Source organism: Apus apus, chromosome 1 (genome assembly GCF_020740795.1).
Source record: "Apus apus isolate bApuApu2 chromosome 1, bApuApu2.pri.cur, whole genome shotgun sequence".
In the NCBI taxonomy this organism is placed as follows: domain Eukaryota; kingdom Metazoa; phylum Chordata; class Aves; order Apodiformes; family Apodidae; genus Apus; species Apus apus.
This window is the reverse complement of record NC_067282.1, coordinates 136,275,578-136,303,554: the sequence shown is the minus strand read 5'-3', so window position 1 is coordinate 136,303,554 and position 27,977 is coordinate 136,275,578. Positions and strand designations below refer to the sequence as shown.

Genomic DNA, 27,977 nt, shown 5'->3' with positions numbered 1-27,977 from the left:
ACAGGAATACTCTGGTGACCTGATGTCATTGTGCACCACAGGTAACTATCATCTGTAGATCCAGGAGTTTATTTCATCCTCTGAAATAAAATGCCATGAGAGCTAACATGTGGCTGGGGTGGAACTGGAGATTCCAAGAGCAAGAAGGCTGGTTATCCCTGCCAGAGAAGGGAGCTTTTTAGTAGGTTTGGAAGCCACCCACAGACATATGTAGCCCAGCTGTTTTCTGCACAGTGGTTGTGATAGAGTGGTCTAGTAAGAATCATTTGATGATGTGCTGGCCAGAGCACCATAGCTTCCTTTATATCTCACTGTAACTTCACTATGTTGTTTGGCTCTTTGAGTTTCTGCCCAAAGACTAAAAAGCATTTTCTGTATTAAAAATGAAAAACACAAAGAAAGCCCAAAGAACCCAACACCATGCTATTTTCTGTCTAGTCAGGGAAGCCCCAGGTAGTATTGTACAGTTTTGCTTATCGCACCTGAGCAACCATGTCCTACGTTTGAACAATATTTGTATTTACAGAGCTGTTTACTAGTGTCTTCTCCAAAAGTTTAAAACTTTTAGACTGCTGAAAAATTGCACTTCCTAGAAGGAAGAGAAAAATGTATGTTGTGTGGTCTTTCATTTCCAAACTTAAATACATTCTGTGTTGTGCCTGCTCATGATTCATAGTGTCTTGCCTAGCTGCAAGTAGTTCCCTAAAAGCATGATTCTGTTGATGGAGAACCATATGTGTATGCAGATGCTGTATGTCTATGTAACCTGCTGATACAAATCATATCTTCATAATAGTTGCTTTATTTTCTTTGCTATGGAATTTGTTTCTGATTTTGTATAGGTAAGATCTTCATAATAAAAAATGGGGGGATTAAAAGAGAAATTGTCTGCTCCATTAATGGAAGACTGGAAATCTGTCCATCTTCTTTCTAGATTTAAACCAGGAAGGGTTTGTTATTGCACATGAACACAGAACAGAGTGCCAGCGGGGTGACATGTCAGTAGGTGAGGGTTGTAGAAACGATGAGTGGCACTGTGGCCAACAGGTGTAACGTATTTATGACCATAGCAAAAGAAAAGGGTGAATAATGGAAGGAGGGTATTTGCCAGCTCTTTCATAATATAAAGGAAGCTTCTTGCCAGAAGTGGAAGGTAGATCAGCCAGTGCTAAAGTTTATTCATGATCATTTGTGCCGAACAAAGACTCTTTCCTCTAGGAATGACATATGTTGGCAGGAAATGTCTAGTGGTCTGGCTCGGTATTGACCAACTCCTGGCTTCTTTCCACTCTGCTGCACTTAATATCATCATCCTTTCTGAGGCCAAACATCTCTCTTTTACTTTGTTCTAAGGAGGAGTCTTTCTCTTTCATCCCAGAACAAGAACTGTTCACAGTAGTTATGAGGAGAGAGCACTTTGGGCATCTCCTTGAGAGAGCCCCCGTTCTTGGACACCCAAATACTGTGCAAGTGGCAGGCTCCAGGACTCATATTGTTCCTCTGACTTGTGGTCAACTTGCATCAGCCTTCTTCCCTTTTTTCATAGTTGTCTCTTCCTCACATCAGAGCTCTGCTCTCCCCTTTCCTCTTCAAATACGGGTCTTCTGGAAGTGCCTCAAGTGAAGGGCCACTGTCCTGCACCTTGTTACACATGGTGGAATTGCATTCCTTTCTCTGGAAACAGGCAGCTGCATGAGACCAAAGCTTGCTTGTAGTAAATAATCAGCAGGAGAGAAAGAGGTAATAGGAAGAGATTTGGCAATGAAGACCATTCTAAGCTTTTGTAAGTGGATTTCCAGGACTATCACCCTGGAGCATGGATTGAAAAGAGCTACTGGAGAGCTTGGGCCTCAAGGGAATGCTGAGCTGTGGGACTGCATTTTTGGAAGGCTGCTGAGGCAGGTTCAGGTACATGTGCATCTGTGCTGCTGTTAAACAGGATTAGGTCACTCCCAAAGGGAGTTAAAATGCCGGGGGGGGAAGCGCAACTTCTGGACGTAGACTAAATTAAATAGAAGTCTGCCAGACGGTTTTAAAAATGGTGCCTCTTTCTATGGCTTTGGAGCCTTGGCCTGTTCCTGGAAACAAACTGCTCCTTTCTCAGCATGAAAACTTAAAGTCTTTTAAGCAAATAAGTCAATCAAGCTGTATTTAAACATCAAATGCAGAAGCAGAGGGACAGTGGCATCCTTGTTAGCATACAAGAAGTTAGATTAAAAAGCATTTTTTTGTTAGTTTCCTTAGATGCTTTGGTTTCCAGTACTGTAAGGGCATATGCACATGTGTGCTCAAGCAGGACTGATGCACACGTGCATATGGACATGCCAATCAGAGCAGCTGACGTGGGACTGTTACGCCACGGAGATGGTGGTTGAATTCTGTGCGCTGAAGGGGCGCGTGAGAATGATGGGCTGTTGGCATCGGTTGCCGGGTCTCATTGTTGTAGAGGCAGGAGTCAGCCTCGTTGGTACTTGGCACAGGAGGGAGGGGAGGAGGGAGAGCAGCGGGGCCAGGGGGCACCGAGGAGCCCGTGTGCTGCTGCCACAATGGCTGGCACAGTCGGAGGGCCATTCACCAGTGGGTATTGCCATAGGCAGTGATGCGAAGAAGCATATGCAAGCAACAGAGGCAAGGGTGAAACAAGAAAAACAAAATGTGCCATAAATATCTCTAGAAAGAGCTAATGACTGATAAATGTGCTGAACAGAGACAGCAGAAATATTTTTTGTAGATTAATTTGTATCTCTATTAATTCAGTCAGTCTCCTCTTTGCCAACATTTGCCTAATGTTTCCTATTACTCTTTCCATCTTTCTCTTTGGTGCCCTACCAGTAATCCTCTTTTATAACAACACTTGACACTTTTCATAGTGTTCTGGAACGAAAATGTTTCCCAAACTTTAATGAATTACTGTTCACAAACAATCCGTGAACAACTCTTTTGTATTCATACTGTGCTGTGGATAGACTTGGAATTGTTTTACTGTGTGCTGTAGGACCTATGCTGCAAATAGGTAATAGGGGGTCTTCTCAGCTCAAGTAGGGCTCAGAAGAAGTGGGGCTAATCCCAAATTCCTCTGAAAAATGGAATTAGGAGATGTTCTGAGAAGTCAGAATACTCAGAACGGCCAAGTGCACTGTGTATAGCTTTTTGAAAATGATAATTTAGATTGTCATGATATGTAGTTGTCCTGATGCAGATCCCAAATCTGTCACAATATAGTTAAGATTTTGGATGTGGCAACGTTGTTCTGGTGAATCCAAGAGGAGAGTAAACGTTGGAGCAGGGATTAGGAATAACAATTCCTGCATGCAGGCCACCTTGCCCAATGTCAAGCTGTGAAATACATATGCAGGCATTAGAAGTTGTACTGACTTTCTAACAAATTGAGAACAAGTGCTTGGCAAACAAGATATACAGTGTTTCTTAATTTGAGAGCATCATCTTCCCAATGAAGACTTAAAAAAAAACTGAACAAAAGACACTTTGATTCTGTATAATTCATGAAAGCTCTACAGTTATAACCTTTTAAACATTTATTTTTATTCAAGATGTGTAAATTTAAAATGTTTTTTAAGGAAGTATATAAAATACATAATGTTTGTTTCCACGGTATGGTGCGTAATGTATTTCACAAGCAGTTACTGAAATGGGATAGGTTGAGTATATGAATAGCATATTTTATGTAAATACAGTATGTTAACACTGTATATAATAGAATTAAACTAGCTCTAATTTAATACAGCTCTTTAGCTCTATAAAGCTATAGGGGTGGGGAAGCTATTGTCTTTCAGAATTAAAATTCTTTTAAAGTATTAGCAAAAGGACAATTATTTGCTGATTCTGTATCAAAATTCTAGATAAAAATTTTGTTTAAGTGTCTTGTATAAAAATTGCAGTTCAAGACAAGTAAGGTTTGAAACAAAGTTAGTACATCAATTAAATATTAATACCTTTTTTTAAGGAAAAAAAATGTTTATAATACTATTTTAAATAGTTAACATACTGTGTTTCAACAGGGGAAACGCTGATTAGATCACCACAATCTATTTTCTGCCATCGGGCTTGCTGAGGGGCTTATAATTGTGTTAAATTTTCATATTACTCATATTCACACATTAATGAACAGATGCATGGTTGCTATTGGGATTTTGCCATTTGCCCTTTCCCATCTCTCATCGTGATTTCCTACCGAGATCTTTCACCATTCTCGCAGAAATTCAGTCCCTGATACACGGCCATCCAACCGCACTCATTTATCCCCCCTCCCCGGAATCACCGGCGGGGTCAGCTTGCAAGGGACACTCGCTTGTAACGCGAGCCTTTGGGTGGGTGGGGGGATGCTCAGCGGTGAAAGGCGATACCTTTTTTACTGACAAAGCCGACACCCCCCCCCCCGGCACACACATCCCTCTCACAGCCGAAAGGAGCACCCGGCCCCGGCGCCGCTCCCGGAGCGGCTGCAGCGGCGCGGTCCCCGCAGCCCCGGGGGAGACGGGGGCAGACAGACAAACACAGACAGACAGACAGACAGACAAACAGCTCGGCGGGCGATGGCGACGGCTCTGCCGCGGCCCGAGTCCGGCTACTGTTGCTTTAAGGCGACAAGTTAGTCAGAAGACTTCTGTGTCTTGAATATTTTTGTCTAGCTGGAGGGGGAAAAAAAAAAGTGGACTTTGCTGACAATAGACTTAAAAAAGTAAGACGGGGGCTGCCTTCCCGCCCCCCCCCCCCCCTTTTTTTTTTTTTTTGGTGCCTGGAGGCTCCGGAGCCTATTGTCAGCTCACAATAGATTTCTATTGCCGCATTCCTGCTTTGCAAAGGTTTGTTAGCTTTTAATGACTGACAGCCCTCACTGCAAATACCGCATTTGCTCTGGCCTGTTGACACGCTACTCGAGAGTTTTTTGAAAAGCGCAGGAGGAGGAAGAAAAAAAAAATATTAAAAGAAAAGAAAAGAAAAGCAAGCAGAAAAAGCAAGCGGTGGCGTTTATTTGACCTCTTCAGATAGGTTTGGGAAAATGGTTTCCTCGGTGGGTGCTTCCAGGGGACGTACAAACTTCAGAAGTAGCCGTGCAAAGTGCCTGGAGCGCGGTGGCATCTCCGCATCGTCAGCCCCGGCACTGAGACGTTCGTTGCAGAGCAGCTTCTCTCATCTCTTTCGTTAGGATTTAATTGCAGTTTTAGGGTTTCTAACAGAAGACTTGGATTCAGGCAGCCTTGGGTGACTGGGTCCCTGGCCCTCCCTGCGCGGGGCTCCCGCTCGACGAGCAGGAACCGCAGGATGAAATAGGAGAGAATCGGAGTGCTGCAACGTGTGTAAAAATGTTAGGGGGGGGGGGGATTATAATCTCTTCTGCTGTGAATGGGATGCGGCTCGTTGCTACGTTGGCAGCGCCCAGCGAGGCTCGGGCGTGGGGATGTGCCTGCGCGGAGTGTCCGCCTGCGCGCAGCCTGTGCGGGGCGGCGGGGGGCGCGGGGCGGGTTGTGTGTAAGGCAGGAGGGCTCGTCTCAGGGTACTTACCTGCACGTCAACGTGAGCCTGCGTGTGGTTGGTGTAACGGGAGTTTGGGCTGGTTCCGTTCCTCTCCCTCCTGGTAGGGAGGGAGAAGGGCCGGGAGCTCCCGGAGCCGCCCGGGGGTGCGGGGAGCCCCGCCGGGGCGCTGCAGCGCTGCTTCCCCGGAGCTCCAAGTTGGGGCTTGAAGGAAGGAGGCAGAATTAGCCAAACAAGATAATGAAGGTTGCTCATAATGGTTTTTACTGTGGGGAAAATTAACCAGTTGCTAATAATTGTATGGTCTCTAGGCCAGACGGTCCCTTTGATAAGTTAACATGTACTCCCTTTATGCTCCTGGTAGGGGGTAAACAAATGCCTGAACAAATACAAATACACATAAACACGAATGTGGAGAATAGCAGTATATGTCTTAGATCCAGATAATAAGTGTGGGTATTGTTATTTAGATGGCGCATACTGGGACACTTATCTTTTAGTACACTCCATTTTCTAACTGAATGCAGTGCTAATCGTGGGATTGAAAGCTATTGTAATTGTGTACCCATCTAAATGCTGACAAGAATATACAATTACATTGTTTGGAATTGAGTTTAATGTTCTCTGAATTTTATTAGCATTTATATTTACTTATGCATTAAAATTCTACACAAAAAGAGGTCAGAATACAAGAGTTACAGACATAAATATCAGACCCATCCACACCCTCAATGCATTTTTCCTGAAAATACCGAACAAATATATTTTATTTTTATTTTATTTTTAAGGGAAGTGATAGAATCTGAAATGAGCAAATAATGGGTTTCCATTCTAAGCAATGCCTTTTCTCCCTCTGGATTTTACAATCTTTTAAAGCTTTTTTCATACCCAACTTTTTATTATTATTTATAATGTGCGTGTTACCGGAAAATCTTTCCACAGTATGCTTACCACCACACGATGTTTAAACACACATTATAAAGTGGATGTAATTGTAAACACTCAGAGGGATATAATTACATGTAGCAGATTTAGGAGCTAATACTTTGCTTCTCTCTCTTTCTCTCTCTCTCTCTCTCTCTCTCTCTCTTTACTCTGCATTTTATCAACATAATTATTTTTTGACTGCAGACTAACACCCAGAAATTGACAGGCATCCATTATAGGCAGCAACTTGTTCACCAAATTGAAGAACAATGAACTACAGGTTTATATGTGCCCATTGTCATACAGAATTACCGGGGCTTTGTTCCACAAGAGCAAAAAGCTAATGGTTTTGAAACAGCAGGTGACAAAGCACATTCTTTTTTTCTCCCCCCCACCTTTTTTTTTTTTTTTTTTCCTTATCAGTTTGTTGATGAAGTCATTATGAACAGGGGCCCAGAATAGGGGTGGCCTTATTTTTAGCAGATAGACTTTTAATGGGTTCTATTGTGGAGACAGTCATGTTGATTTGCTTACATTTTTTTTCCCCCCCTTCACTCAGAAACTCCCAGTATTGAAAAGCTACTATCAAAGGACTGGAAAGACAAGCTTCTTGCCATGGGATCAGGGAACTTTGGAGAAATAAAAGGTAACGCTGTTTCTGTGCTAAAGCAAATTGAAAATGAGTATACAGATATCACTGGCTTTATGGAACTTTGTCTGTTTGATCCTCTTCCCCTCCCCTTGAAGTATCATTATTTGGAGCTTAAATGAAATGTGTGCTCTCCATCTCTGATAATATAAATACATGAAATTATATAATTGCCCTAAGTGAATGACCTTATGTAAAGCTTCTGTTGCATATAGTGGTCTGTATTGTAAGAGGACACACTGTTGCTAGATTGAAAAAAAAAAAGTCAATTCACATATCAAACACAGGCTTATGAGAAATCAGGGTATAGCAGAGCTCAGCTTCTGAAATCTAAGGGTGGTCAGAAGCCTGTGTTCATGTTTTGACAGATTTTGATGTTGTAGGGTTTTTTTACTTTCCTGCTTGCAGGAAAAAAAAAAAAAGAAAAAAAAGAAAAAAAAAAGAAAAAAGCAAAGTTTGTGTTATGATACCTCTAGGTACCAAAATTAGCCAGTACAGATTTTAAAAGACAGTGTACAACATCTGTGCACTAAAGCATGTTCTTTTAAAGCCGTACTCCAGAAGGAAAATGACAAAATTTGACCACTCTCCAGCAGCAGTAGCTTCTGCTTTGCCAAGATATTTCCCCATTTTATACAAGTGAGGCAATTTTAGGGAACCTGTAGTTTTTTTTGTTTTGATGTAATTTAATATTTATATAATTCTTCCTCAATGATTGTGATGAGGAGTTGACTCAAAATGCATGTGTGTAAACATTTTTAGTTTCCAGAACAGCCTTTTATCACTCTGAAAAGAAACAGTGACTCTGATTCTTCTCCCATTTATATCAGTGTGCATCTGGAGTAGGAAAATCAAAGCCAATGTTGTTTTGGAAATGTGAAAGTAGAAGGAGATTAAAATTAAACCCTTCTTTTATGTTCATAATGAGATTTCATTTCTCTCCATCATTTTTTGTTTGTTTGCTTACTAATGTTGTCCCTCATACCCAGATCCTCATTCGGGCAGGCCCGCAAAACTTGTGTCAGACAGGTTTAAGGACCTGCTGCAGGAGAAGTGGGCACTTTTCAGTAAAGAATACAACATGACATGTTCAGAGAGATTAATGTATTGGTACATGTGCAGAGATGGCGTTATTTTAATTATATGTGCCTTCCAGCTTGTCACCGATAAGCCACCGGCATTAGTTTGTGCTAGTCCACTGACTTACACAAGCAGGAAAGTATGCCACTCGCTTCCCCAGCTTCTCCCTGGGAGGCTGTAATTCAAAAATATATATTCATTACATATGTAGAATAACTTTAAAACAGAATATAGTGCTTCGGCCCCAAATAGGCTGAGATGATATTATTATAACAGAGGGCCAAACCCTGGGTTCTTTATTCCCACTGTGTACGTTTTTTCCATGTGCATAAAGCAACAGGTCATAAAGAGGCAAGGTAGCCACTGGGCTTTTCTCGGAGTTCTGGCTTTTAAAAGCGTATTGTTTTAAACCAACTTCATCGTCTGCCATGAGCTGATGAATCTTTAAAATGTTTCAGGCCCAAAGTACACAGGCGGCTTTCATATTCACTTTCGGGTGTGTGTTTCAGCAGTTCTTGTGTGTTGTCCGGAGCCTCTTTAACTCTTGATATGCCAGAGCCTTGAGAAGGACTCCCAGCGATTCTCCTCTGGCTTTGGGCTCGGTGAAGCTGCTCTGAAAAGTGCTGTGCACTGAGAAGACGGTCTCTTCCCAGTCCTTATGATCTTGTTCTGTTAGAAGGCAATCTTTTTATTCTCCCTTCCTCCCTTTCCCTTTCACAAGTTCAACTTGAAAGCAGCAGCAGCTATATGCTAGCACGAAAGAAATTCCAACAGTCCTTTCAGTCTTGCTCGGGGGAGGATGGGGAGTAACAGCACAGCCTCAAAGAAGAGTTTTCTTTGCTTTAATTTTTGTTTTTTAGCTTCATATTTTGAACACAAGTCGAGTTATTGTTCTGTAGCTCAGTTCAAAAGCCTCACATCTGAGGCTTTTTAGTGCAACTGTGGTTCTATGGTTGGGGGCATGGTTATTAGGTGTTTGGATCAGGTTTGGCAGTAAGCTGTGAAAACAGGCACTGGTTTATTTTTCCTACTGACTGCCGTGACAGTTGCAATTATTGTCCATTGTTCCTAGGTGGCTAGAAAGGAGGGAGGATACAATAGAGCATTGCCCTCTGGGGGTAAATGAATTTGACTTACAGGTTCTTGGGGGGTCAGGAAGGCTGATTATTTAGTGCTCAGGAATGTGGTTTTCATGGTACCGCCAGCCATGAGCGGCCAACAAACAATGCTCAGCTGTATTGCAGCTGTATTTAGCAAGGACACGTGAAAGGTGTGCAAGTTGAGCTGTTTTACACTCACATATGCATGTACAAACACACGTATATTATGCTAGAAAATGTTTTTGTCCTTCTGTAGGCATGTCAAATTATTAAGTTTCCCAGTTGTGATTTTTTAATTAACTTCTCTGTATATTTGGCTTGGCAGCTGCTCTTTTTTTCCTCATTTCTCCATTAGTGATATTTGGAAACCCTGCACAAGTAGTGTCTTATTATTAATACACCCTGGAATGTGGACAGCACTAGAAGCTGTACTGCCCAACTGTCTTATGCACTGAATAGTTTTTTCCATTTAACTGTTCAAAATTTCATTGTGTTTTTCATTAGATCTGGGGGAGTTTTAGTATGTCATGTGCTAAAGTCTCAGTACTAGGCTACATATTGTTAATGCCCCAGTCTGTGTTATTGCCATTGAGTTTTATTCTCTGAGAGAGATTAAAAGAAAGGGAGATGAAGCGGAAGACTATATTTTCTATTAGTGTTATTTCTTTTAAGCTGGAAAGCAGTAATATTTTATTAAAGATAGGGGAGTTGTAAATGGCTGGAAGTCACCAAACTCCCACGTTTTCTATTCTGCTGTTTCTCTTGGCTTTGTTACTTTTGGCATCTACTTTATGACCCCATCTCTTCATCTGCCTGCCTGTAAAATGGGAGAACCATCACTGAGGATCTGTAGAGGTCTAGCTGCAAACTTCAAGATTACAGTTAGAAGGTTTTGTGTATACCCAGTTGCTAATGGAAAAGGAAATGTAATATTTCAGGGCTTGACTGAAAGGTACTGCAAGGGAATACTCTTACACTTAAAATGGGGCAAAATCTAGAACCTTTCATAACTGTAGAAATTTTAACTCAAATGCCTCTGTTTGTTTAAAGAGGTAGTCTGGGGCTAAATAAGTTGGGTATGGGAAAGTTCTTAAGAAATTTTTATTTGAAATCCCCAGAATTTTTACTCTGTTGAAAACAAATCAGTCTGTAGTAAAACCCACAAAACCTGCTGTTAAATAGAATTATCTTAAAATAAAGCTGTAAAATTATATATTGAATTGGTTAAAGCCTATTCAAACTTACTTATAAACATCATATTCGAGAACAAGGCTCAAATGGCTTCTGGATATTTCATGCATAATGTAGTTTATTGGATTCAGTGGAGCAGAGAGAAATTCAGATCTCAAACTAATCATCTGCAGGAAGGAAAATTACACTCCCTTTCTGCCTCCTGATACCTGTGCATTCCAGGGTGAAAGTGGTTGCTTCCCTCCAAAGGAACATTGTCAAACACAGCAGATGCAGCCCACTGGTAAGAAAAGGTATAAGAAGTTTTATTTCAATGCTCTTCAATGTTGGTGGCCATCTCCATACACAGAAATCAGCCATTAAACTTTTGTTTCACTGGTGTTGGGCCTCCTCTGAGAAGACTTCTGGGAATGGTACCAGCCCCCCGGGTGACCATGTACATCATGAGGTGCACAGTTTTGCTAACATGAGTGAGGCAGCTTTAACCATGATGAGAACTCTTTTTTAAAACTTCCTCTGTGTACACGGAGCCTTTCTGCTAATCTTGTCCATCTCTCGCTTATCAAGACTTGTCAAGAAATAATAATGCATATTTTATATGTTCCCCACTTAGCTAATTTTGAATAGGTGTGTGGAACAAAAGGCTAAACTGCCTTTTCTTTCTAATCTTTCTGAGTTGGTTTTCTGTTGAAGTGAAGGCATTGTTAACAGTGATTGTGCCTGAGTCTCCCAAGAAAGACTGGGCAAGCCTGAACCTGATTTTTTTTGTTATTTGAAAATCCTTCTCTATTGTACAGGTCAGTTCCTAAACAACTTTGTGAAATGTTTTCTGCACTCGTTGTGAAAGAGATCATCATTAGGGTAAAATCAGCTCTTCCTTGTAGCCACTCTAGGTAACTCCAAAGACTGTCCTGCAGTAACCACAGATTGTGAGTGTAATTGAAAGCAAGATTAGCCTACCAATTCTAATCTTTAATGCATAATAACACAGGCCTTTGTTCTGTGTGAGCAACTGGGTTCCAGGTTCCATAAAGTATCAGTGCAAGTATTATATCCAGCTGTGTTTGATGTGTGATAGAGCTGGGTTTGCTGGGGACTCTAATCTTGCTTATATATTGAGAAGATGGGGCATGCGAGAGTATGCAGTGAACGGTTTTACAACTGCCAATAATGGATAAAGAGAAATAATCCATTCAGTGATACTATAGCTCATCAGAGCCCATGAATTAAAGACATATGTTATGTAGATTCAATGTATGGATTAAAACGGATAATCTGGTAGGTGACACACAGAATCTTGAGATAAGTGGGCTATGCAGATTCGGTATATGGATTGTGACGGATAATTCCTTTTAAGCAATGCTGGACGAGTTGAAGACAAGTAAGCTTTGGGTAGTGCTCAGGTTATGTGCAGTAATCCAGTGAGTGACACTTAGGATCTCATAATCTGTAAACTGAAGACAGGGAAACTGGGGATTCTGCATTTAGATGTGGACAGGAAGAAGGAAGGGGAAGGGGAGAGAGATTATTCATGTGGAATACACCGGGTTTAAACCTTTGACTAATAAAGCAGAGATCCCCAGGAGATGTGTGAAAGCAGCACACTTTCTTAGGAGCTAAGTGAATTTTGCACTTGCAAATTAATAGTTGCAAAATGGTTGCAAACTTGTGTCAGATGTGAATGTTCAGCATTAATTTTTTGTGGATAGTATTGTGTTTGGAGTGGGGAGAGAAGGCGGGTGAGAGAGTCGTAAGTGAAGGAGGTAAGATATGTCTGGTTGTCAGCTTTTAACCGTGATAAATTCAGTATTTATTGCAACCTACTTAGTATCTTCTTCTCTGTATTTATTTTTTTGGGGAGTTTAATAGTAGCAAATTGCTGAGCTTTAGTCCTTTGTTAATATTCCAAAAGTGCCAGGAGCCGGGGGGAACCTGCCCAGTGGCACACAGGGGAACCTACGTTTTGAGAGGAAATTTGGCAGCTGCCGAAATAGTGGAGGTTGATCACAAAGCAATATGATACTCTCAGGCTGCAGAGAAGTAGACTGTGCCAACTGAGGCACACCAACGCAGAACTTCTTTCAGGCCAAATGGAAGCCTGAAATGGAGATTGTGACTGGATGGAGCTGCTCCTATTTGACCCTAGAGCAGGAGGTTAGTCAAGGGTAGTATCTGTGGAAGGTGGGTCGGAGGAATCTTTTTTTAAAGCATCTAAAATGCAAAAAAGTTGTGAATTTGTGAAAAAATAGGAAATTCGGGCTGTTCTGGATTTACATCTTGACATCTAAGAAGACAGGGTCAGGATTTAGTGGTGGATGCTGCAGAGTTAGGGTGGTGGTTGGACTCGATGATCCTGCAGGTCTTTTCCAACCAGAATGATACTGTGATACACTTTTTTAAAATGTAAAGATACTTAATTTGATCAGAAAAAATCAGGTTCTAATTAAATAAAATACAACTTCTATTTTTAAGAAGTGATTATTAGTAGAGAAAATAGAATAAAATTGTACTAATTGAAGTAGCAAATGCCAGTGGCTTTATTTTGTTTGAACATATGGAGGCCAAACCACTATATTTAAAAATTATCTGGAGGGTTGTATGACAAAAGGGACCTAAACCAGTTCTTCTTTTTACTAAAATTACCTGAAAGATGTGCTGATAGGGATGAATGTTGTTGAGCTACAATTACCAGTTTGTCAAAACAAAGCAAATACACATAAACATATATTTTTTTTTTACTACTTTTCCTGCTGCTGCATATAATTCCAGCAGCAAAAGCTGTTTCTCTAGCCTAGTTCTAGCTTGTTGTCTAGACAGTAAAACAGTAACTTCTGAGAAATAGTTTCAGTACAAATGTTGTCTATTCCTTTTGTAACCTTGACAATAAGTTACTAACCTGGTTGAATACCAAGCTTTGTTTGCAGTCTACTGTACCAAAACTTTTTCTGACAGCAAATAAAGCACACTCACTGACAACTTCTTTCCAGCATTGCGAAATAGTAGTGTGCTGGTCTGTTGCAGAGCAGACAGCTAAGGTTTTATCCCCACAGCATATTAATTCTTAACGGTAGTAATGGCAAAAGATGGTAATTGTTCATAATTTGGTTTTAGTCATTCTGTAAAGTCTTCCACGGAAACTTTAAATATTGACTGTCCATATGCTGAAATAAGTATCTTCCTTCTAGCTTGCTGTTCTAAAAAGTACTTTGTCAAACAAAGAAGATTCACTACAAAGATCTGTAGGTATAGGCAAATCAGTTTGAATTCTGGGCTTGTTTCTTTTTCTGGTGGCTGCAGCTTGCTGAGTAAAAAGCAGTCAGAACGGTTTCTTCTGTTAACGCTGACTTCCCATAAAAATCAGATGAAGTCATTTAATTTAGCAAGGTAGGTAGTTGTAAGTGATGGCAGTCATTGTGTAGTAAAGTTGGCTTAAACGGCTTAATGAAACATGCCAGGTTTTAGATGTTTATATCCTGGCAGCTCCTAGATTTACCAGCTGTCTGCAAGTCCATAATAAAACATTCTCTGAAGTATTGATTAGGGAAGCATCAAGGGAGTTTTACATGTGCCCAAGCCCATGCCCACATCCACCCACAAATACATACCGGCAAAGACGTAGTTTAAAACATATACTCATTGCCTGATCATAAACATTTGACATTTCTGTTCAGAGGGAGAGGAAAGAAGATTTTAAATTCTGAACTTACCTCAGCCAGTTAGATCTGCATATCAGAGTACGTTTCCTGAGGGCCCGTAACATCAGCTCCCCATTGCCTCACATATACAACTTCAGGTGACGTCAGCAGCACGGCTGTCTGCGGCAAGGGCAGGAATACTCCTCTTTAAAATAATCAGGTTTTTAATAGATTTTTATTTATTTATTTATTTATTTTCCTAGGGTAAGCATGACAAAGATTAGTTTGCTTTTAAGTAGAAGATGACTAGGTGGCCTCTCTGTTTTACTTTCCACGTTTCCTTACAGAGTTGAGTAATACTGGGATTTCTAATGTGTCAGAACAAAGTTAAAACTGGCGTGGGGAATGGGGAAAGAAAAATAGCTGACAATGGGAAGAGAATGAAACTCTTAAGAAAAGAAACTGGAATAAAACCCTCAAGAACAGATACTTATTTTATGGACTGCTGATACTTTATTTATTCTTTGGATATAATAACATTATTGCTAGTGGGAGTTTAATTGTTCTGAGGACAGCTTAGTTAATAGGCTATCCAGTTTGAAAAACCTCCTTCTTGGCTAATTTTCTTTTTTTCTATTGCAACTGTTAAGTCCCTAGCTTAAAAAAGGCACTGAAGAAAACATCACAGGAAGTGCCTGGAGATGACTCAGTTTTCAGCCTGTGCATAGGTTATGGTTACATCCTCATCGCACTGTTGTTGCATCAGAGCAAAGTTACACAGAAACTGTTGTGGCATGGTACCCTCTCTGAGTTAGTGTGATGGTGTGAGTCATTGCTTCATTCATAGGGTTCCTTTAGAACCCTACCTGGTAGTAAACCAGGTCAAGCCAAGATTTAATTATTTATATAACATGTATCCCTGTTAAAATCGGTGGGGAAATTCTAAGCCTTACCAATAACAGTTCTGCTGGTGACTTTAGTGAGACCAGCAATAAAAGGGCTTACAGTGTGTAAAGTTAAGAATGACTTCAGGCAAGTTTCTGAAAACTTCATGCCTCAGTTTTCCCATTTGTAAAAGTAAAACATACCACTGCCTTTCTGCTTGCTTCCAGACTTTAAGAAGATCAGTCACCTAATGCTTTGAAACTAAAAAGTGCTCTAATTATTATTATACATCTAAACATCATTTGAATACAGAGTATTTTAGAATATTCTTATTTTCATTTAGTGGTTGTTGTTTTTTTTGTGTTTTTCCTATAAAGCTTTGCAGATACAGGAGTTTTTTTTTCTTTTGTAACCATAGATAATAATATGAACATAATACAATAATATAGTCTCTTCCAGGCTTTGTACTTGTGCATTGTTTTCTTTGATTTTTCTTTGAAAGACAGATGCTGACAGTTCAAAAGCTATTTACATAATTACTTTGATAGTAAACTGACTCCAGGGATAAATTTCACTGTCTGTTTGGGTGTGCGTGGATGTGCACACGAGCACCATGATTGATAACAATCCCAGCAGTTGAATGGAAACATGTCAGAGGGATGGAGGAGAGCCTTGCCATATCTCTGCCCTTTGCAGAATATACTGGGTGCTGTGTGTCTGGGAGCAGATCTGTAGGCTGGCTGCAAACAAACATTTCCATCGCTTGAGCATTCGCAACACAAGCTTAAAATGCTTGTTAAAGAAAATATTGGCTTTCCTAATTTCTTATTTACATTCTCATTCTGTCTAATAAATTATAATAAAGTATTTACTATTTTGATTGCAAAAGTGGTTTCTCTGCCTTTTTTTTTGCTTTGGTTCTGTTTTGAGTGGATATGCCAAGGTTTCTCCTGTTCGTTTTCTCACTTCAAGTGTGTCATTTGGTCATATTGGTGTCTTCATTCTAATGTTTATTAAAATGTTACTGTCACTGCCAGTCTGAGACTGTGAATCAGAACTAAGAATGTGTAATAGTTTGTTTCACATTTGAGTAAATTTCTTTTACTACTTATACAGTATTATGGATAGTGTTGATCTGTGATGAAGTTTAGGTTTGGCGATACAGAATGCCATTAATTTGAGTCTTCTTTTATTGCCATCTGCTGTGGGTGTTGCATCCACAAACGTTTTTTTTTTCTTTACGAATCTGTTTTTGTGCTGATAGAGAATAAGCTGATGCATCTGGAAAGCATCTTCTCTTGGGGTATTCATTGTATCAACCCGTAATGTATACTTCAATTCTTTCTTGCCTGAGTTGTTTTTTGATAAGTTGTGAAAAATCCATGCTTTGCCATTGCCGTGATAGAGCACAGAGAGAACAGTCTGAGCACCTACAGCAATCTCCTGAAAGGCGGGTGGTCTGATGGCTAAAAGCTTTGTTAAACCTAAAATGTGCAGTATCTATTTGTTGTGGATCTGACAGTAATTAAGCGTAATTTTTTGATGCAGTCATTGATGTAAGCCACTCTCCTTTTACTCCTCACTCAGTATCTGCGTGAAGTGGGTCTAGCTTGCTGTCAACTTGTACAAAGCAATAAGGGACACTTGCTTTTTCTTCAGACACTCTGCATGGCTGGAGTGAAAGCACTGCAACCCTACAGATACTGTGTGTAGAGCACAGGCCAGCTCCAGAACTATTCCCAACTCTGTACTACCTGGAGCAGCTGTGAGTTTGATAATGAAGCAGCTGCAAGTAGCTGCTGGGGCTGATGGCTGATCCTTGCTGAGGTTTGCACCATCTCTCAAGTTCTTAGCAATGTTGGCAGCCACGAGGATACTTCATCAATTCCCAAGTAGCGTGAATTAAGCAACTGTTCTTATGCATTTGGTGCTGTAGGTACTTCAAATGCTAAAATGTTTTGCCCTATAAGCTACAGAATTCTTAAAATGGAAATCCTGAAGCTGGCAAGGCACTTCACACGATGCTAAAGGTTGAGATCTCATGCAGGTTAACAGAGAGAAAGTAGCGGTGATAGAACAGAAAGAAGTCCACCATCCTTGCCTACCCACTATCTGCAGCATCTAGGAAGGGATACAAAAATGGCAACTGGTGCTCTAGCTCTGCAATGCATTTTAATGCACTGGAAAAAAATCCTATAATTGAATATACTTATTTAGTGACCAAGCTGTTGCCCTCAGGTCACCAGGAAGGTGGTAGAGTCACCATCCCTGAAGGTATTCAAAAAACATGTAGACGTGGCACTACAGGACATGTTCTAGTGGGCAGGGTGTTTTTTTTCTGGGTTAGCGGTTGGACTTGGTGATCTTGGAGGTCTTTTGCAGCCATGACAATTCTGTGATTACATAAAAAGTCAATTATCATTTGGCCTTCTTTTGTTATGTAAACTAAGTAATTTATGAATGGCATCTGTGAAATGGCAGTTTGGTTGGCCGTTTTCATGAAAGAAATTATGGATAAGGTGTGCTGGGTAATAATGGTAACAAAAAATACTAAACTTAAGCTAAATGCAAACACATTACATTATTATCAAAACAGTCTGATTCAAGTACTTTCCTTCTTTTTAGTTCTCACACTTTTATAAGCCAGTTGTCTGCAAGAAACCTCAAAACTATCTGTGATTTGTCATCGGTGTGACTTACATGGATCTGTGTTTAAGGCAAAGGGAAATCTACCTCAGAACTCACCAGCTCACAGTAGACCCACATATCTCTTCTCTCTTGCCTCTGTTTTTTGCAGGTCACTGGAGAGTATAGCTATCCAAGTACTTCCTGTGCAAGGAATGATACCTTAAAGGACTGAAATTGTAACTATTATTGAGGTTATTGGGAGGATGTGCAAATCATATGAAAATAAAGTGCCCACTAAGCCTTGCTTTCCAGAAAGTATTCTCCAACAAAAGTTGTTTTGTTTATTTTTGAATTGACAGTGATAAATTCTGCCACTTGGTGTATTAGCAAACTGAAATTGCTCAAGAAATAAAATGCAAGAAGGCTACCTTTGGACAGACTACTTCCACTCCAGTTTATAAACCAGAGGATTTATATCTTTTAATTACTGAGTTAGTGGATATAGCACCCGCTTTGGGCATCTTGAAGTTTCTTTAAAAACTGAATAATAACGAAGAGATTGAGTTTGGTGGGTTTTTCCCCAGCTGCACAGCTGTGGTGTGCTGGTATCTCCAGCCCCTGCCCTGCCACCTGGCTGTCCCAGCCGCTTGCTCTTAGTTCATTCAGACTTTCCTGATGTTGTTTTCCCGAGGAAGAAGGTTTTTGCGCCTCTCTAGGTAAACCAGATCAGAGGAGAAGCTGCAGTAGGTGGATGGCCCCCCGGCTGTGCCGCTGTTCGGGGCGGCAGGCAGGGCGGCAGCACGTGGAGCACTGTGCGCCTGCGGGAAGCGCAGCCTGAGCTTCGCAGCTCAGGGCTGGGCACCAACATTTCTTCTTCTGCCGCTGTCGGCAGCTGACTCTGTGACCCCTCTGTCTTGTCAGTTTACACATTAGGAAACATTTTTCCACCTTTCAAAGGTGTGGTGGGGATTAATTTAGCTTTACAAAGTGCTTTTCGATTCCCAACTGGAAACTACTGTGGTAGCTCAAAATATGCTGATGAACCAGCACTGGCTGAAGAGCTTTGATGTGTGTCAGTGTATTTGTCAAACAGTTTATTTGACAGTGATTTATTTTTGCTTACCTTAACTTTAGGACTAAGCCAGTCCTTTGTATTCCTTCTCTAGGTCCTTCTGCCTCTCTCTTGCACACACAGACTAAGTTTGAAATAAAATATCTGCTGAATAAATAATCAGAATCGGTATTTTTCATGTTTCAGTGTGCCCATCATGGTATACTGCCAGTCTCTGCATGCTGACAGTTTCATTAGATGAGCAGTAAAGTAAACTAACACACTAGCTGCAGATAGGACTAGGAAGGGACTGCCTTCTAGAATAATTCTTCTGTGCCACTTGGAAACGCTGTACCTTTTTCCTAAGGACAAACAAATGAAGGATAGAAGAATGGCAACAGACACTTTGGATTAATTCTGTGGCCACATGGCAAATGCATTACTTGTAGCAGTTCTCTGTCTCCAATGTTTGAAATAAAAATCGCAAGTTAAAAGTGTTTTCATCAGCAGTGTTAGTGTTTTAGCACTGGCTTCCATTCTTTCTCACAGCTTTTAACAGAACAGTTTTAAAGTCCTATGGTTTTTGTTTCAGTCTCAAGTTTCCAGTTGGTACCATGAGTGTGTTTGAGACTCTAGCTGAGAGTATTTTTCTGATAATGCTTTCACATAAATCTCTAGTATCTTAATAAAAAGTTCATCGAGCTACATTACCTTTATATGAAAATGCTGATTCTTTGTGTTTCCCCACTTGTATATGTCTGTCTACAAATTTATCTAAGGGCTTGGACTTGGCTGTCGTAGCAAGTGGGATGTTGTTTGGGAGCACAAAGTTGAAATTAAGTGAATGTAAGTTAAACTCAAGCCGAGAGGCCTAGCAGTGACACCTCAAAGGCTGTGGTACAGTCTTCCAAAGAAAGCAGTAGATGATTCACCATTTTGGATGTTTCAATCCAATCTAGAATGCTGCAGTGAATGTATTGTAGGGAACATTCCTGCACTGGCAGGGGGGTAGACTAAACGAGCTATTAGCAGTAGCTTTTTTCCATGTCTGACTGATATTTGGCTAGGAACATGTTTAATATAGTCGCCAATTTTTCTTCTTTCCTTTTTTTTTTTTTTCTCCACTTGGAGAGCACTGATGACATTGGCAGAAGAAAGCTTTCCTGTGTTTGAGAAGGGTTTGCGTGGCAGAGTTGTCCCAAAACCAGACTATATTCAGAGAAGTCACAGACACTGATAGCCTTAATCCTTTCCTAAAGCTTTTTGAGAAAGTTTCATAGGATCTGACTCATGTGAGAGAGTGTGGTGGTATTGGAGATATCTGTGGATTAGCTGCTACACATATTTTTCTGGTCTTTTAAATTCAAAATCAAATGATGCTGAATATCCTAGTAGTGCCATTTTTTTGTCTTAGTGTATGATTCATAGCTTTTGGGTTTTCTTGGAATTTTTTCTTCCCTTATAACCAACTGTCCTCTTGGGTAGGAAGATGCATTTTGCAGAGGGATTACGAGAGCAAGGTAGTCAGTTCCTCTGTCTGTAGCTGCTGAACTACCCTATAAAAAACATCTTATGACAGTTCAAATGAGAGAGATGGTGAGTTGCATTTAACTCAGTTCTTCTGATACATTTATTCAAGACTTCTTCTTTTAACATTAATCGGTGGCAGCAACAGTAGTTATTGACAATTTAAATACTATATAATTTCATCCTGATTAGGGCAGCTGTAGATGATATAGTAAGTAGCAACCTGACAGCTGTTGTGTGCTGAGCTAGTAACTGTGAGAAAGCTGGGTGTGGGGCGCTAGAGAGGTACCCAGTACCCAGGAGACTTCTTTGCTTCCCCCTGATTATAGAGGGGAAACCTTGCAGTTTCTGTATCCATCAAAGCAGTGATGCATTCTTGTCATAAGTTTCTGACAAAAATGTGATTGTCTTTCAAAACTGGAGGTGTCAGTTTTGATCCCCACAAAGTGTAAGCAGTGTCTAGCATTTGAAACTTTCAAAACAGGCAGTATTTTTTCCCCTAGTCATCTGATAAAAAGGCAACAGGAAAAAGGGGAAAGGTAAGGAAACACTGAAGGGGGACACCAAATCAAAGCCTGTGTATAAAATTATCCTCTATGGCTTATTCTCCTGTAGAGAAACAAGTGTTAATGTACAGTATATGGCAATATGCTGCTGCTCTTTGGTTCTACTAAAACTTCGCTGACAGTGAAGCTGCAAAATAAAAATGTAGCTAGCTCTAAATTTCCTCTCTTTTTATCTTTTTCACCATATGATACCCAGGGACTCCAGAAAGCCTTGCTGAGAAAGAAAGGCAGCTCATGGGTATGATCAATCAGCTGACCAGTTTGCGAGAACAGCTGCTAGCAGCTCATGATGAACAGAAGAAACTGGCTGCATCACAGATCGAGAAGCAACGCCAACAAATGGAGCTGGCTAAGCAGCAACAAGAACAGGTGAGTGATTAGTATAGTGGCTTTCAGCTTAGATAATTTTATAGGAGGACTTGACAGGAGCTTATCTTTTAGGGTTGACACTTCTCAAATTTGCTCTCTGACCAGAATTTTTTTCCATTTGTTTCTTGGGTGAAGAAGTTTGAACAAAAACCTATTGGAAGAATGTTTTGATTTGCAGTATATGAAAAAGAGCTCTATGTTTTTTAAAGATGCATCTTCCAGTTGAGGTATTATCTTCCAATACTGGTATTTTAAAGAAAAATAAGTGTAAATAAACATACAAATTCAGCCCTCCTGAATAATCTTCCAGTTCTGCTTAAATTCAGTGATGCTGAATAAAAGGAACAAAATGTGGCATTTGGATTATAATATGACAAACAAAAAGGTTAGTTTTGCCAACTGTGCAAAAAAAGGTGAGGGAGCAGAATATAAAGTCAGTGAATAAGTGTGACTTTTTTTTCTACTTCACTTGAGAGGCTTGATTTTCGGCTCTCGTAACTATGCCCTCCATGTAAAACACAGGTGTGTTTTCACGCATGAACAGATCCAACAGGCACGCATGGACACATGATATGTTATGCAAGAGCACAGCTTTTCTACCATACTTGAGCTGTGCAAGTTTTACCAGAAATGAATGGTCATTTTTGTACCTGAACATGAGGAGAGAAAACATAGACATCTGGTTTAAAATTTTCTCAGGAGTCCATCCTGATATCTCTTATGTGAAAGTGTTCTAGTCTGACTGACCATTTATTTGAGATTGTAATGACCTTTGAGTTTATATAATAGAATTGCAGCTAGTGAATTTTATGAAAATCACAAAATTCTTTGAAATCTGTAGTTGTCATACTTAAAGTTTTGCATTATACCAAACAAGTCTTAAGGTTCTAAACCACTGCTGACGTCTTCAGATATTTTAGCCGTGGTTTTCCTTATTTTTGGTTATTTATTTTGTCTCAAATACTGTGTATTTTCACCTCACACCTGAAATCCCACATAGGGAGAATAGGAGAAGTGACTTATCTATTAAACTAGAGAACTTGTATCACATTGCTGTTTACATGGAGAAGGTAGATGAAGGTGTGATGGTGGAATTAGCAAAATTACTCCACCGGGAGACATACTGCAAGGAGCTATTTCCTTTACCCTGACTTTTAAAGTCACTACTGCTACAGGTTGGCTGAGTGATCTGAAAGTGAAAAAGAAAAATGAGAGAATAGAAAAAGAGAGTAGGAAGTCCTGCGGGATTATAATTAGGACAAGATTTTGTTTTAATTATAAAAATTGTGTATAATTCTGTATTATATAGAAACTAAAATAACCGCACTTCTAAAAAAAAAGTATAGATCAAAAATATTTTGGTTGCCTATAGAGAGGCTCTAGAAAGAAAACATTTAATCTTTCAGATATAGAGTTAACTATGAGTGGGTATTTCTTATGTTAATAGTTTAATAATAGAAATGAAAGAAAATACCTAAGGGAAAGAATGCATAAAATTCTTCCCAGTAAGTGTGTTTAAGTTCCCATCTGACCCTGAGGTGTGTACACATACCACAGGGGAAGAACCATGCTCCTTCTAATGTTTGTACTGCTGTGCTAGCTATTCATGACAGCAAAGCTTTTGTGATGACTCAAATGAAAGTTTTTCAGGTTTGCTTTTTAAGTTTGGGGTATATGATGGTTTGTTTCCATTAGACCAGTGTGACCTCTAATTTGGTTCCATTACTGTCTGCTTTTTCCTTCACTGTATGTAAAATGTGTCTGTGGTAAGGTTCTCAATCATTCAGTCAGTTGAGAGGGAAGATGGAAGTCCTTATGGAAAATGCACATGACTTTTAAAGGAGACTTACGATGATGCCATCAACTTCTATAAATCAGTTTCAATGTTGAGCCGTGTAGCCTTGCAGTGCCCCCTGAGCTCCTTTCAGCTGATACACACATTGAAAATCCAGTGATTTTCCCAAGCTCTTTGTGTCTGTTTCTGCATCAAGGAAATATGAACACAAAGACCTTCCTCCTGGGTGTCAGAATCCCTTTTTTTGGAATTTTTGTATAGGTAGTGCCAAACATAAAAAGAATATTACTGTCCATCCTACTTTTTTTTGTCTTTCCTGCCTTCTACTACTTCCCAGTTTCTCTGCCAGTATGGTTCTTCCTCCAGCAAGCTGGAGCGAGTGAGTCCTCACTTTTTGAGCATTTTAGCAGTGCCATTTCAGATACTGACAGAGGACAGATTTTTGCATGAATCCTTCTCTCATTATTTTCTATGAGATTCCCTTTCACACCGGTGTTAGCTATTAATTGCTCCAGCAGCAGTCCAGGCTGCTGTTCCTGCACTTGAAGATTCCTTAGCTTAATAGAGCAGTTTAAAGAAAAGAGCAGGGTGGAAGTTTCCTGTGTACTGATTCCAGGAATGGTGATACATATCTCACATTTCTTCTGTGCAATTTCTCCACAGATTGCAAGACAACAGCAGCAGCTCCTGCAGCAGCAACACAAAATTAACCTTCTTCAGCAACAGATCCAGGTCAGAGACTGTGGCTCCACCCGTGCCCCTGTTATCTCTCTTCCCTCCTTTCCATTTTCTCGCACTTTTCCCTCAGCCATTATTGTCATAATTTCTTTAAGACTCTCAGCAGATGGCTTACATCTTATTTATGGAAACACATGAGGATGTTACCTGTCATTAAGCAAAAAAGGTCAGTTTCTGGAATGCCTTGTATTATTACCACAGCTCCTGTAGGATCAGGAGGCAGAGAGAAGGAGCTGGTCATGTGAGCAAGGGTTTACAGGACCAAATCCTCTTCCAGCTCTAGATCAGGAGTGGCCAAAGTGTGCCAGAATGAGCTGGATTGTTATGAGACTCCTACAACTCTATTTTTGAGGTGTTGCAGAAGCAGTTCTTAACAGTGATTGGTAATCAAGTGTCCCTCCTTCCCTCTGCCCAGGTGTCCCGAATTTTTTGACGCTTTTGGTGAAGTATTGCCTGAATGAAAAGCTGTTTGAAAAGTTGATTAGACTCAGGAGAGCAACTGTGTAGGTTCTTGGTATCTACAGGTTTATTTCTAGTAGTAGAAAAAAGTTGTTAAGCAAGCATAACCAGTAAACTTTATTTAACCTCTTTTTCCTTAAAATATTCAGAGGTTTCTTTTCATGCCATTGACTGTATTTCAATACTTTTCTTCCATTTGTATATATGCATGCCCCTGTTCGGGGAATTATGCAAATCAGTTTGCTCAGGGAGGTTTTCAAAGAATAACAAAGGAGGGGTTTGACATTTCACAGATACCTAGAATCATGGTAAAATCTCTGGCTGTTTAAGTATGCAATTACGTATAAAGCATTGCAGGTTGCTGTGGAAGTGGATGCTATGTTCTGTGTTCAACAGTATTTTCCTTCCAAAGCTCCTCTTTAATGTTTCAGAATTAGTTGCCTAAAATTATGGGCCACACGGGTAACTCATCTAAGAAAACTTAATTCTAGCAAACTCAGAGGAGTTGTATGGCTTCACACTCGAGGAAAAACTGACTCTGTAATTTTGGAGGATGTTTGCTCAGTACCAGGACTAGTGCAACTATGAAAAACTTCTGGGGAAGGTCCACCACTCTCTTACAAGGCAACTTATATACAAGATGTGCTTTGCTGAAAATAATTTTGAGATTGGTAAGGCCTGGCCTGGCCTTGACCTCTGTAATTCTTTTCTTCTTTAAATTTGTGTGTGGGAGGGATTTTTCTTTATTTTTGTATCTTTAATAAGACTTTAAAAGAAAAACAATAGTACAACCTCTACAAGGAAAAAGTATTTACATTTTTAGCATTTAGGTATGGCAGTGAGAGAGGAAGTTGTTTTATAAGCAGTGAATAAAAATAAATTGAAGTAACATAATTTGACCCCAACCCTTTTAAGTTTTAAGGCCTTGTAGATAAGAATGAAGTATGTAGTTTTTTAGGGTAGTGGAGAACTGATTATTGATAATGAGATATAGAGCCTTTCATCTCTTGATCCCTGGTCCAAGTTTGACCTAAGTCAGTAGTAAATGAAAGTCAGCTAGCTACCATCTGATAGAAGCTGCAAGCCTAAGAAATTATTTGGAGGTCTGTCTCAGGGGATTTTGGATGAAATATTGACCCTGGTGAGGTCAGAATTTCACCTCCAGGGTCCACTTCACACAAAATCCATCAGATTTGGGGCACCCTCCTTATGGATGGTCATGTGATAAAGGTCAAGAATTGGACAGGCAGAGAGACAGTACTGTCCTCTCATTCTCACAGAGATGATCTTTTTGTAGTGAAATTTTGATTATACTGTGTGCCTCTTGACAGTTCCATGGTCTGTATGGTCTTGCAGTCTCATGAACCCTGGTTGCAGTCCAGTTACTGTGAAGTCACTGATAGGGAAAACATTTACAAATAAAAACCCCCTTATTTACAGTGAATAAAAGCAAAACATTTCTGCTCAGTTGCGTGCTTAGTTGGCTGTTGTCAGAGAGAAGAGACAATTTTTGAAGAAATCTGCCTTTGTATACAAATTGAGACAATGAAGTAATCCTAATATGGCCATATTTGAAACAGACTGTGAGTTTCCAGTCAGGTTACGGTAGGTGGAACAAAACTGTGACATGAATGTAGCTGTGAGTTCAGCTTTTCTGACCTTGTCCTAATTAATCTAACAGGCTTCTGTCACATTGGGCCAGAGTTTAAAACAGGATTAGATTTGACAGGGAAATATTCCTATAAAGTCTGGATAACTGTTTGACTTACGTGCAATTGAATGATTAGGCTGCAGTTACGAATACAACGTATTTATGACAAAAGATTCGTTTTACTCAAGCCAGTTTTTTCTAAGAGTTGCCATAATTCCAGATAAATTATTACACAGAAAAAAGCTATTGAAATATTGTATTGAGAACATAATACCCTAAAGTTAAATAAAAGCAGAACCTAACTGACCCCGTGATTTATGACTCCTTTCTCTAAGTGCGCTAACTTGGAAACAGTTCCTTCTCTCCTTACCCTAGCATACAATCACCAATAACGCATACAATACATAAGCAGGGAGAAACTGCAACATGTCTCTCCTCCTTAGAGGATTGTAGATGCTGAGGATAACTACAGCTCAATTAAACTAGCCACTTCTGTGACGCCAAAGAAAAATGTGTTAGTTACTTAAGCTTAGAAAAATGTACCTGGCACATGAGTCTCTAATTGACATTATGTCTTTTTCAAGTCCATCTCTTCTGAATTAACTGGAAGAAGGTGTCACTAAGGCAGAAGACAAACAGCTTATCTTCATAGTGAGAGTTAAGTAAAGAGATACTGCTAACCTGGAGAAAACTTGCAGATGAGATTAAATTTAAGAATCTATATGACCTTAGAATGCTATAAAATGTGACCTAGGCAGGATTTTGTGTTTTGGCAAACATTTATGATATTTTTTTTTCTGCTTTTCAGGATGTTCTAGATGTAATTTGTGAAGAGGTTTGAGTTTCTCTGAATAATTAACTAACCCACTCCATTTTATTTGATGCCACTTTGGAATGCATCTTCCCATGCACACTGCTTTCTGTTCTATTTAATCTTTGTGTGTATGTGTATTGAAAAGATTTTCACTTGTGACAGTTTCTGCTTGCTGAGTAGTTGGTGTCTTCTTACCTGCACACCTCTGTTTTACCAGAAATGAAGTTGTAATGTCTGATCAGTCAACTCTTGTGCACCAACAACCCCTAAGATCTCAGGTTGTGTTTTAGAACAACTCTGTAGTAGTCTAAAGCTTAGAACAGACTGAGGAGAGCGCGTGCATTCACCAAGTTCTTGGACTAAACCTAGTTTTGTCCTTCAGGGTCTCAGGGAGACTCTGATGGTCACCCCCTCATCTTCTTTTGTGTGGCCACAATCTACTTCCTGGTCTTCTTGCTCCAGTGCATGGCAAAGTCTGGGACTCTGTAGCTGGTGGGCAGAGAGTGAAAGAAACTGGAAATCTGCATGCTCCTTTTTCGTGACACTGACCTTGTCCCCAGAACAGGCATTGGGCATGTGTGGTGTTCTGCTTTGAGGGGTGTATCCAAGATGCAAACATTTTTAGGTGGTGCAGTTTACACTTTTCACTTGTTCAGAGAAAAAGTCTAGCCCAGGTTGACAACTGAATAGTTTGCTTTGAAGCTTAGTGGAGAATGTCACTTTAATTGAACTATACTGAAAATGAAATATGATTGGTAACATTCATAAAGCAATTCATATTCAGTAGGGCACTGCTGATAAAATAGGTCAACTTTGCAGCCTAAATTGTGATAAAACTGATGTTGCTCATGTCACAGTTCTATAGAAAGACTGACAATGTTTTATGTTTTTCCCTCAAGCCCCAGCTCTTGGAGTCATGTGATGACAAAAATGCCAGCTTTCGTTTCTTCAAAATGTAAACTTTCAGTTCTCAAATTTCCAGGCAAAATCTGAAACCACAAGCACTACAAGTTCCAAAATTAGAAGGCAAACAAAAACCAAGGCCAAATGTTTTTTAAACTGTTCTGATTTTTAGTCAGAATTTTTTTGGAGAGCCCAGCATAAGATCTTGGAACACTTCAGGTTGCCAATAATGTGAAACTAAGATTTCTAAGCAGCAAGAAGCAACAGTGCTGCTTTACAATGTCTGTAACATTTGGACCACCGTTTTGTTTGACTTTTTAGTTTAATATTTCCAGTACTTTGGTCACTAATTTTTATTAATTTCTGGGCAATGCACTTAGCCCAAGAACCAAGTGCTATCTGAAATCTGAGAGGAATTCCTGCCAGACAGCAACCATTTGATGACTCTGTGTGTTTTAACAGAGCATTTCCTTTTTACTTCAGAGCTAGGGACTTGTCAGCAGATGTTCTAATGGG

General features: G+C 40.0%; 1 protein-coding gene across 8 annotated transcripts in view; it reads left to right on the top strand.

Annotated features, from left to right (window-relative positions):
• SOX5 (SRY-box transcription factor 5) overlaps nucleotides 1-27,977 on the top strand; it is a 631,122-nt gene that overhangs the window by 462,032 nt on the left and 141,113 nt on the right. For all 8 annotated transcript variants that reach the window (XM_051632715.1, XM_051632706.1, XM_051632698.1 and 5 more), the window contains 3 exons: nucleotides 6,980-7,066; nucleotides 20,929-21,101; nucleotides 23,560-23,628. In XM_051632715.1, coding sequence (XP_051488675.1) covers nucleotides 6,980-7,066; nucleotides 20,929-21,101; nucleotides 23,560-23,628 — 329 coding nt within the window. The remainder of the gene's footprint in view (nucleotides 1-6,979; nucleotides 7,067-20,928; nucleotides 21,102-23,559; nucleotides 23,629-27,977) is intronic.